The sequence below is a fragment of the Triticum dicoccoides genome, chromosome 7A (assembly GCF_002162155.2).
Source record: "Triticum dicoccoides isolate Atlit2015 ecotype Zavitan chromosome 7A, WEW_v2.0, whole genome shotgun sequence".
In the NCBI taxonomy this organism is placed as follows: domain Eukaryota; kingdom Viridiplantae; phylum Streptophyta; class Magnoliopsida; order Poales; family Poaceae; genus Triticum; species Triticum dicoccoides.
The window spans coordinates 690,121,777-690,133,662 of record NC_041392.1 but is presented as its reverse complement, the minus strand read 5'-3'; the positions used below and the strand labels follow the sequence as shown (position 1 = coordinate 690,133,662).

General features: G+C 44.7%; 1 protein-coding gene across 1 annotated transcript; it reads right to left on the bottom strand.

The window, feature by feature from the left end:
- Positions 1-510: 510 nt before the first annotated feature.
- On the bottom strand, positions 511-1,119 carry LOC119330508. The gene has a single exon (XM_037603615.1). It carries the CDS (start codon positions 1,117-1,119, stop codon positions 511-513), a length of 609 nt encoding a protein of 202 aa, XP_037459512.1.
- Positions 1,120-11,886: the final 10,767 nt, after the last annotated feature.

The following is an 11,886-nucleotide window of genomic DNA, read 5'->3' as shown; positions in this document are numbered from 1 at the left end:
GGGTCTGCTAGGTCTTGCACGACTCAAAATGTTCTCCTACACTTCAGCATATGTGGATGCAACACTAGCAGTTGTAGTTGCCATCTGCTGCTCACAGTTCTTCCTTCAATCCTAGCAGAAAAATATGATTGACAGAGGACTTATATATGAACAACTGATTGAGTTCCCTTTTGTACTCTCCTATTGAACCTGTCTGCTTCAACACTATCAGTGCTTTCATTTTGTTGTGGTGAACATTTATGTCGAACTCCTACATTGTTGTATTTCTAAACTATAATAGGCCACTGACGACTTAATTTGTACGTGGGTACCAGTTTGCAGCATTTCCCAACATGTGCAACATTTTAGTGGTCACTTTGGAGTCCTCAGTCTCGATCTGCATGCGAAGGAAAAAAGAGAAGCCACTTCGCTTCATGTAAATTTATCGCTAGACTTACGGGTGCAATGCATGTGATGTGCTGAACTGCATTTACAAGACAGTGAGGGAATGTACGTGTGTCTCTCACACTTTCATGTGCCTAGAGGCACGGAAGATTCCGCCACGTGCGCGCGCATCTTCTTGGCAGGCGGCGAGCACTGCGGCACGGCGACGAAGACGGTGGTCAGGTCGCTCGGCACAGGGTAGAAGAAGAGCCGCTGCTGTAGCGGCGCGCGCTTCCTCGTCGGCGCCGGCGCGGACTTCCGCGGAGCGGGCGGGCACACCGTGGCCGGCACCAGCGCGCTGTCGGCCGTCGTTGGCGTGGTGAAGCTGCCCTCGTCGCCGGCAGTGGCCCCCGCTCTGCAGCCGTCTAGCGGCCTTATTACTCCACCCGTGGCCTGCGGCGTGGTGAAGCCGATGTTGACGCTGTCGTCTTGCTGCAGTGGCGCAATGGGTAGCATGGCCATGGAGCCGCTTGCCTTGGGTGTGACGCAGCCGGTGTCGGCGGCTGCGTCGTCGTCGTCCGCTCCCCCTGATGTGGCCGATCGGGCGCCGTTCGCCTTGGGTGTGACGCAGCCGGTGTCGGCAGCGGCAGTGCCATCGTCCGCCTCCGGCACAGCGGTAGCCCGGGCGCCAATAACGACCGTCTGGATCGGCCGGAGCGCCGCCAATTCGGAGATTTCCGCGACGTCGAGGCCCATGATATCTGGTGAGCGCGCGCAGATCCCACTGCTGCTCTAGATCCTCTCTCAAGGGATCCAAGGAATAGTTTGTGCGATGAGTAAATAGCACTGGCGGTCTAAGAACTTGCACCGCGGATGCACTTAAGTCACACTACTTGCAAATCGAAAAAACACGTCGCAGAACTTGCGTTGCGGGTGCAATCAAGTCACACACACCAGCTGAACCGCGCCGTCGCCCGGTTTTTTCTGTTCTTTTGCACGAAAGGCCTTCCCAATATTGTGTGAGGGCCGTATTGCAAAGTCGCCAGATCTATAACCGCATTGAACCCTAGTTCCCAAATTGAAACGAAATCCCTAGCTCTCGTCCCCTCTCACACCTTCCGGCGACGCGGACAGATGGGCGGCGGCAGCAGGAGCTCGAGCAGTGGCGGCGTTCCTTCTGGCAGCAGTTGTTCCTCCTCCGTGGCCGGAAGTAGCCGTGGTGCCGCCATCATCGTGGCGGGCAGTATGGCTGGCGCGGGCGGCAGCGAGGAGAGCGTGGCGCTGGCGAGCCGCGCCGCCGCCGGCGTCGGCGATGGCAGGTCTTCGGCGACCGCCGTGGCATGGCCTCGCATCCGGGACACGCGTATGTTTCCTCAAGAGGTGTGGCAGCGGGGCGAGCCGGAGATGCGGCCGGAGCACGGGCGGGTTGTCATCGCTCACACTGCTGGCATGGCGGCACTCGAGCGAGATTTCTATGGCCGTGTCCTGTATGCCACCATCATTGGACAGCCGCGGAGCATGGTGACGCCGGAGGCACTAGCGGCGGCGATGGAGTCTCACTGTGCTGTCCGACGAACGACAACTAAGGTGGAGGTCACTTGCCCACCATTCCATTTTTTCGTTCGCTTCGACTCGACGGATGATTGCACTCGTGTGGTGCACGCGTCGGAGCAGCTTCGTTGTTGTGGCAGCAAGATTTCTTTCCAGCGGTGGTCAAGCTTCTCGCGTGGCAAGCCGGGGAAGCTCGAGTACAAGACGTTGCTGAGTTTGGAGGGGCTGCCGGAGGAGGCTTGGGATGCACACACTGTCAACCTGGTTCTCGCCGGTGTCGACGGCGAGCTCATTGACATGCTCCCGGCCACCGACAAGTGGGTGTTGCCAGTCACCGCGTGGCTACGCAACCCTTCTGGTGTGCCAAAGTTGCTCACCGTGTCTGTTCCTGCACCTCCTACGGGGCCATGGAAGCCAGACTCCGACGACGAGAATGCACGTTCACCACCGGCTCCAAATTCTCCCACAGAGCGTGCAACCGTAGATTTTCCAGTGATTATGCATGTCAAAGAGGTCGTCCACCGTGGCCCATTGCTAACTGAAGGCTTAGCTATACAATTTCTCCCTGATTAAGATGAAGACCTTACCCGCAAGCATACTTTCAGCACATGGCGCGGCAAGATAGATGGCACTGGCCATGGTCAATATGGCCAAGCTTAATTGAGAAGCACTGTAGTTGAAGTACCTATCATTGTAATTTGAACTAGCTTTGCTTGTACCCTGTTATGTCTGTTTCTGTTAGTTTCTATCAGTTTGGTTATTATCAGTTGTCAGTTTGTAATGTTTGGATGATGAACCAGTCTGTTTTCTGAACATCAGTGTTATAATGTTGTAATGTTAGCTATTGTGTTGTGTGTAAAACAATTCTGCAATTTGTTTATGCACTTTCTAGCAATGTTGAACCAGTCAAGTTGAACCAGTCTACTCTCACATATGCTTGCTGTCTTACATCAGCAAGTTTACACAGACTGATAGCATGCAAAAGACCACACCAACTAGTTCAGTACATAGTAGTAGTACTTAAGTTACAAAATACCAAAACAAATGCATTGTAGCAAGCTCTTCTCCAACTCATTCTTCATCTGCTGGAACATGTGTGGTTCTGCTAGACCCTTCTCCAAGTAGCAGCCACTTCAGTCTCTTTGTTTTTGTTTTCTTGTTTCTTGTTCCTCTTCTTCCTCTTGTTCCTCTCACTCTGACTTGTGTTTGTGCAGAAGCAGTACCTCTTCCAGCTCCTCTTCCTCTGCCTGGTGCTTGTGCAGAAGCACTAGCTCTTCCAGCTCCTCTTCCTCTGCCTTGTGCTTGTTCAGAACCAGCACCTCTCCCAGCTCCTCTTCCTCTGCCTGGTGTTTGTGCAGAAGCAGCAGCTCCTCTAACTCATCTTCCTCTAGCTGCTATGTTGGCCCTGTGCTCAACTACAAATGCACTTTCCTCAGGAATTTGGTGTATCCTAGTAACAGGAATTCCTTGTGTTGTTCCCTATACAAAGAAACAATGGTAATGTCAGTTTTTCATGAAAATGCAATTTTAAGGAATAGAATATTGTGAAATTGTGGCACAAGTACCTCATGTGATAAAATATGTATCATGTTGTCTTCAACCTGTGTTGGGTCAAGATCTGGCCTCAAAGTTTTGTTCTGAATGTGCTGCACATCATACAAGAGCATGTCAGTTATTGTTATGTTTCTTTTGTTTAGTAATTACTAATGTAAACTTACAGTTAGAATTATAGGGAAGTCAACATCTCCATTTTCATCAATAACCATCTTTGACTTTTTTTTCTTAGCTTGCTCCCTCATTTGCTCTATTTGTTCCCTCATTTTGTTAGTGGGCTTTCTCTTCCTTCCCCTCCTACTATGCGATTCTAGCTGCTCAGTTGCAACATTTTCTATTCTGCCATGATTAGGTTGATCACTTTCAACATTATCTGTTCTGCCATGCTCATGTGGATCACTTCCAAAGTCCCCAGTCTGCTCATGTTGATCTTCCTCTTCTCTTAGTACAACAGCTTTCAACTTTGAGCAACCACTTCTGTTATGACCAGCTCCTTTGCAATAGCCACAGTGCATAATAGCCCCATGTCTACTGAGTTTAGTGCCATCTTATGTCTCCTCTGGTTGCTGCCTTCTGTTCTTTCTTCTCCTTCCAGCTCTTTTCTCATATAGTGGTGGCAATATAGGTAGTGCATCTACATGTGGCCACTCATCTTTGTCCCTTGTAGGATATACTTGGACTCCATAAGCTGACAAGTATGTTTGCACAGAGTAGCAAGAAGACAGAATGGTTTCAGGTTTAATGCTTTCATGTCTACAACAGGCACAAGCATGGCTGCAAGGAATTCCAGTGAGTTGCCACCTTCTGCAGGTGCATGCATACATATTCAACTCCACTATGTATGTCTTGCCATTTGATAAGACACCAAAGACACCCATCCCTGACGCTTCAGGGTGACAATTGGCTGACAACTCTACATTTTTTTAATTTGTCTCTAATTTTTGGAGTTATGTTGCCTGTCCACTTCTCAGTGGCCTCCTTTTTCTTTGACATATGCCTATGCATTATCTGTGATTTAATCCTCTCAAGCATGGTCAACACAGGTAGCTCTCTAGCTTCTAAAATGTACCTACAACACAACATTTTGACAAAGTTCAGTTTCAGTTACTATTCAATTTCTGACAAAAATCAGTTACTGTTCATTTTCAGACAAAATTCAGTTATTGTTCATTTTCAGACAAATTTTAGTTTCAGATACAGGATTAAGTGGTATTACCTATTGAAAACTTCACAAGTGTTATTCAACAAAATGTCACACTTGGGAAAAACATAAAAAAGGCCCTTGACCATTGATTTGGAGGCTTATCTTCCAACCAAGCATAAGCTTCTGGATTATCTTCCCTCATCTTCTCCATATTAATTTCAAACAAGGTTGGAGTGGTTGATTTGGCACAAGTCCATAGTTGTTGTCTGATTGTCTCACCTTTGTGTGCCGAGTGCAAGTTTTGGTACAAGTTTCTCACACAAAACCTATGCTCTGAGTTAGGGAACTGTTCATTCACAGCTTTTATGAGCCCCTATGTGAGAAAACAACAGAATTATCACACTAGTGCAAGTAAGAAGCAAAACAAGAAATGAATGTAAACAGTAACTGAACCTATGAACATTATTTGAACCTATGAACAATAACTGAACTTATTATACCTTCTGTTTATCACTCATAATAATGAATGTGCTAGTGTTCATTATGTTAAGATCCTGCTTCAGTGTAGCAAGGAACCATGCCCAAGATCCATAGCATTCTGTCTCCACCACTGCCATTGCAATTGGATATATTGAATCATTTCCATCTATACCTACTGCTGTGAGTAATTGGCCACCATACTTTGTCTTTATGAATGTGCCATCAATACATATGATTGGCCTACATCCCTTCAGCCAAACTGAAATAACAAGTACTAAACAACACATTCTCCAGGTTTAGATAGAAAGATGAACCTGGATTGCTATGTCTCACTTCCTCTGCATATCTCCAAAGCAATGAGTACTGCTTCACCTCATCCCCATGCACCACTTCCAATGCTGCTTTCCTATCTCTACCTAGCTTGTGTCTGCTAACTTCCATGTTAAATTTCTTCCTAACTTTCCTTGAAAATGTAGCTAGAGAAATCTTCTCATTATCTCTGAACTTCTCCACATATTTGCTAGCAAGAAAGGGGGCCGTTAGTTCTTTGACATCCCAGACCTTCTCACAAGTGTGCTCTGCAATTAAAGTCTTCACAAGAAAACATTGTGTCCTATTGTCATTAACAGCCACTAGTTTCCAAGGGCAACCCTCTTCACACACTGCCTCAAATCTTTGTTTATTATTTCTTTTCTTCCTAATTTGCACCCTGTTCTTCACTGCATACTGTGCTACTACTTTCCTAAGGAGCTCCACAGAATCAAAAACCATGCCCAGCTTGAATTGAGGGTTTTCCATGTCAACAGCTGGGTTAAATAGTTTAAACCTATAAATGGGTTTCTCCTTCTTTTTTTCTTCTTATACTCCTCATCATCAGAGTCACTTTTATGTTTTCTATCCCAGTCATCCTCTTCTGGCAGCCGCAAATCATCTTCATACACATCATCTGTCCCAGGAACATGCCTGTATCAGCACCAATACTTTTGCCTTTCTCAATCAAAGCATCATACACAACAGCATCTGCATTCTTGTCATACTCCTCATCATCCTCCTCCATTCCATAATCACTGTCATACCAAGTAGGATCTATGTCTGAATCACATTCATACTCTTCTTCTGAAACTTCTGAATTTTCTGATATATCTGCATCTTCTTGTTGCTCTGAATTTTCTGCCTCCTCTGACAGTTTCTCTGTTTTCATCTTCTTGTCCTTTCTAAGTGGACTAAATATAACTTTGGGTAGAACAGGGCAACCTTTGAACACAATGTCATCTTCCGCCTGCATCTCAGGTTTTCTGATATGCCTGACAAACAAAACCAGTACCTTTGAGTGAACAGAGGCTTTGGCCATCTTCTGACAGTGAACTTCCAGGATGATTTCCACCATATCTTCAAGTGTTTTTCCAGGTGGGCACCAATACATAATTTTCTCATGATCAGGATCATTCAATTGTGCTAGCATGTAGTAGATGCAGTCACTGCAAAAAGTTCTTCTGTCCAAATTGTCAAACCAACATATCTTCTCATCCAAATATGTCAGATTCACTCCCTTCCACACAAAAAACCCACCATGATGCACCTCCACACTGAATTTCACTGATTCATAACCTACATTCAACAATGGACAGTGCATTCAATAAATACATTCAAAAAACGCACTACTAACCCTAGCTGCCATCCCCAAAAATATTATGTGATACAAATCGTAGATGAATACCAACACACCCTAACTACTACTGCTCATTGAAGTCATAAAACTACTATGATGCTCCAGCGATCATCATCTATTGCTGAAGGGAGAAAACCCTAACTAAATTGGGGAAAACTTACCGTATATCGGCCTCCCAAGCGCTTCGGTCCTCAGGAGTGGCAACTCCATCGCCGGATCCACCATCATCACCGATGACTGACTTGCCACCGACGAGCTCGCCGCGCCAGCGGCGCCGCCTGTCTCCTCTCCCATCGGCGAAGAACACGAACAGGCAGAGAACAGAGGAAAGGGGGGCTATGCGCCTTTTGCCCTGGATCCAGGGGTCTTTGTGCAAAAAAACGATGCAGTCCAGAGGCCTCATGTGCGCCGCGCGTGACAGCGAAACAGAAAAAACTGGGCGACAGCGCGGTTCAGCTGGTGTGCGTCTCTTGATTGCACCCACAACGCAAGTTCTGCGACGGGTTTTTCCGGTTTGCAAGTAGTGTGACTTAAGTGCACCCGCGGTGTAAGTTCTTAGACCGCCAGTGCTATTTACTCTTGTGCGATAGATCGAATTGCCTGAGGTGGGGAGCTAGCCGAGTCAGTGGTGTGACTCTGCTTGCTTGTGTGTGGTCTTTTGTTGTAGCATTGCGTGAAGGATGAGGAGGAACAGAGGCAGGTGCCGTGGAGGTGATGATGGAGAAGCGGCGAGGAGGAGGCTATCTAAACAAGGAGAAGCAAGCGAGGAACAGAATTATATGCAGGCAACAAGCAAAGGCCAGGCGCGTGTTAAATAGATCATCGCCCATGGCCATGAGAGAGAGAGAGGAGAGAGAAGGGATGTGGAAATGAGGTGGTGCAAATGATTGTGGGTGGAATGAGAGGATGGTGAAACTCTCGGATCGAGTAGATCGCTACACCCTCCTCCTAAGCTTCCATGTCCTCTCTCTCTCTCTTCTCTCTCTCTCTCTCTTCTCTCTCTCTCTCCTCCCTCCCTCCCTCCCTTGGATAAAAAGGGGTAGATACGGATCAGATCAGCAAGAAGCAGAAGGATAACGGCAGGCAGGCTGAGGGGGCCGGCGCATGAATTTTCACTACCCCAGGGTTAATTTCTCTGTACCCTCTACAGCAGCACAGTGAAGTTAATCTCCAGGACATCCATGCACATGCAGTAGACAGTAGTAGAAGGCAAAAGGACGATGCATGATCTGTATTGCTATGCAGAGTGGAGTGGTTCTCAAGACAGTGTGTAGCGAGGAGGACAAGTATGGTTAATTGCCGCCATGTGTATTGCTTGTTTAGAGCAGATGGCTCCCATGATCCCATCAATTTTGCGTAGCTGGATGCTTTATGTGGTGTGCTATACACATGCATGGATCTGTCCTATTGGCACCGACTAGAGACTAGATCACTAAAAGTTGTAATCTAAAAGTTCTTATATTTCTTAACAAAGGGAGCATAGATCACTAAAAATATTTCTTAACAAAGTAGTAAAGACCAGATCACTAAAAGTAGTAATCTAAAAGCTCTTATATTTCTTAACAAAGGGAGCATAGATCACTAAAAATATTTCTTAACAAAGGGAGCATAGATTACTACTTTTAGTGATCTAAACCCTCCTATATTTCTTTACGGAAGCGATATTTTTTAAGAGAGAAAAGGGATATTTGGTGGCTTGTTGTTGAAAAAACAAGCATCTATTTTTTGTACCTCAACCATTGCTGAAGTCTAAGTTTTGACTTCCAGTTCTAACACCAAAAACTCTTGATTTTACTACATGTGTGTGATGTTACCACCACATCATCACTAAATTTGCTTTCAAAATGGCCAAAGACATGATTTAGATGTTTTTGATATCTGAGGGACAAAGTATTTCTGGTATTGTAGTTGAGAGACTGAATATAACATTGGCAATTGTTAAGCGACCAAAAATTCACCTTTTCTTTTATGGAGCTGCTAAAAATCAGTCGACTGAGACTTCGCGAAGTCTCAGTCGACTGGTGAGCCGTTCGATCCTTATTTGCTTGTAGATTCGCGCTGGGGCGCTTTGTCCCTTGTTTCGGCCTGTCAAAGGCGCGGCCCGGCCTGTTTCCTTTCTTTTTTTTCTTCGAACCGCGACCCCGCGTGAGCGTTTGCTATTGTGGGCTGGGCTTTTATATCCTTTTTTGTTTTTTCTGCTTTGTTTGGGCAGTTAGCACTCATTCCTTCGTCTCTCTCCATTCCACAATCTCAAATCGGAAGAACTCCGCAGGGAAGAAGAGACGCCAAGCTCTGGTTTCTTTAACGAACAGATTGACCTGCTACTGCACTCCCAACGAGAGATGATGGCCTACACTGCTGGTGGAGTAAGTTTCCCCTACCTTCTTTTCCATCTTTTCTTGTTTTGTTTGTTGGTGTTACACCGCAGATCTGAGGGGGATTGGGTCGATTTTTTGTGTTGGATCAAGTGTAGATTAATAGCTTCAAGCATAGAATCGGCTCCAGGATTTTAGCCATTTTTTCGTGTCCTTTTTCTTCAAGCAGTGGTATGTAGGGGTGTCCCCCTTTTTTGTGTGTGATTTTTATCTTTAGATCTTTTTGCTAAAACCTTTTTGCGAATCAGTAGGATGTTGATATCATTTGTCCGCGGAAAAAAAGAAGATGATTACTGAACCTATCATTTAGCATCGGCATGTTTTTTTCCAAATTTTTGTTGCTGAAACCCTATGAATCAGTAGCATGTTTCAAATTTATCTCTCTGGAAAAAAAGAGAAATGATTACTGAACTTATCTCTCTAGCAGCGGCATGTTTATTTGTTTGTATCAAGTATTTGATTAGTAGTTTCAAGCAGAGAATCGCCCTAGAGTTTAGACTTTTTTATTTTTTAGATTTTCGTTTTGTGCATTCATGCATAATAGTGTCTCTCGCCACCGTGTTGATCGGCAATGTCGCCGTGGTGATTTGAGGATGAAAGTGGTTCTTTGCTTGTAGCTAGATTCACTTACCTTGATAAATAAAGCTCTGTTTTTGTGGCACCTCTCGTCATTCAGATTGCTTCACGGTTTTCCATGTGTCTGAATCGCATCAAGAGAGGAGGAAACAGGTTAGCAGTAGTTACAGTGTCTGTCAGATAGGAGTTTTTGGTACGGAGTCGCGGTAGGATGTGAGTGGTGTGGGAAAGGAACAAAAGCGAGAGCATCCATCTAAGTCCCCAGCTGAGGGTAAGTGAGTTATTCCTCGTCCAAGAAAACACATAAAGCATTCGGTGAAGAAGTGAGCCTAGTTTTGAGAGTGGTTAAGAAAGGAAATGGTTCCTTTGCTTCTAGCTAGATTAAGTCACCTCTGAAAATGAATTTCCCATCCTGTTACTTCCATCCTTGTCCAGATTGTTTTTGTGCTTTTTTCTCCTGAAACTGTTTTGACGTTGCTGCATCGAGGAAATAGGTTAGACTAGTTACAATGTGTGTTGGATAAAATGAGCCAAGTAAGTAACAAAGGAGGGTTAGGTGTCGTGTCGCAGTAGCTCGTGGTGATGTGTTGGCTTTTACCTACAAAGCGGGGTGAAAACTTTGTTTTTTCTAAGCAGTGAGTGGTGCAGGAAAGGAACAAAATCCAGCTACAAGCAATTAAATAATGTATCCAGACAATGGTGTGTAGGTATGTGGTGTGCATGTATTTATATATTGTAGTTTCACTTTTTTTCATGGACACATGTTGATTACAATAATCTAGTGGCATTCTATTTTTTCTTGTTTTTTTTGTGTTTTTGGTTTTATAGTGCAGATGCGGGACGGGTATGATTACTGAACCCATTTTTTACTAGCAGTATGATTTTTTACTGAACCTTTGTGACTCGGAAGAATGTTGGAATCATTCTCTGGAAAAGAAGAGTAAGATTTTTCAGTTTTACTAAACCCATTTACTAGTGTGGTACCGCTTCTATTTTTGTAACCTTCTGCTTATGAGGCTCTATCCAGTAATTTTTTTTACAACACTAAAATCTAGTAGCCCCTAAGAGACCCACATGAAGTGTTTACTCCTTTGGATTGTACTGGAAGTAGTACTATTAGCACCAGAAAACATGGGGCGGCGTCGAGAGACATGGGGCCTAGTTGCATGTCCCACACCAGGCACGCAACTACATGTCTTCTAGTTTGTTCGCAACTAGGAGGGGCTTTGTTTTGTCGGAGGGGGCGGCATCGAGATACATGGGGGGCTAGTTGCATATCCCACACTAGACACGCAACTGCATGCCTTCTCTTAGCGTGAAGAGTCTGCTAATAGTATTTGAGCCATGTTAAAGAGAGACAGTAGAGTGCATTTTTACCCCTGTGTACTTCAATAGGTGACAAGAGAGTGTGTTTTAGGCTTTCAAAGTTGACCTTTTTTGTTAGATATAACCTCCGCTAGTCATTCTATTTTTTGGGCAGCTTTTTGATCTGGTGAGTGTGTTCCTTCTCGGAGATTTGGTGGCACATGCCCTTAGTAGATTAATTAGGGGCTGCAGTAGTACTTTATGTTTTTGTAAATGAATATGGTTTAGCATCTGTTAAGCAGGTTTTGGGTTCACACAGTCATAAAGCTGCAGGAGTACATGGTGAAATCTAGATGTTTTGAAATCATTCTTTTTTTAGTTATGTTTTTTCTGAATTCATTTCTTTCACTTTTTTCGTATTTGTGTTGTGAGTAAGTTATCTATTTATTTATTTTTTGCATTTTTATGTGCACAGGAGGCGTTTTGTGGAGTTTGTTTGAATCATTGCAACTATGAGAGCAAGGGAAGTGGTTTCAGCATGTATGTAGGGGAGGACTTAAAAACGGAGGGGTAACTCACCAGCTACTGTTTATACATATTTTAAAATCTTTTTCATTTTTTTATTCATTTGTTTCTTTTTATTGATTCTTTTGTCATGACACCAGTCGTAACTTTTTGTGTTTTGCTTTTTTGTGTTCAACCAAAATATGTTGTGTGATGCAATGAAAGGGCCTGTTTCAACAACATGACGGGATAGGAGGTGACATTTGTGGCAAACCAATGAACATACACTGTAAAGTGTTACAAGGGTCACACACAGAGCGCAATTATGAGAGAGGTTGGAGGAAGTTTTATGCAGACGACAAGCT

Excerpts from the sequence above, each read along its gene's own strand:
- LOC119330508 (XM_037603615.1), bottom strand. The coding sequence starts at position 1,119 with ATGGGCCTCGACGTCGCGGAAATCTCCGAATTGGCGGCGCTCCGGCCG.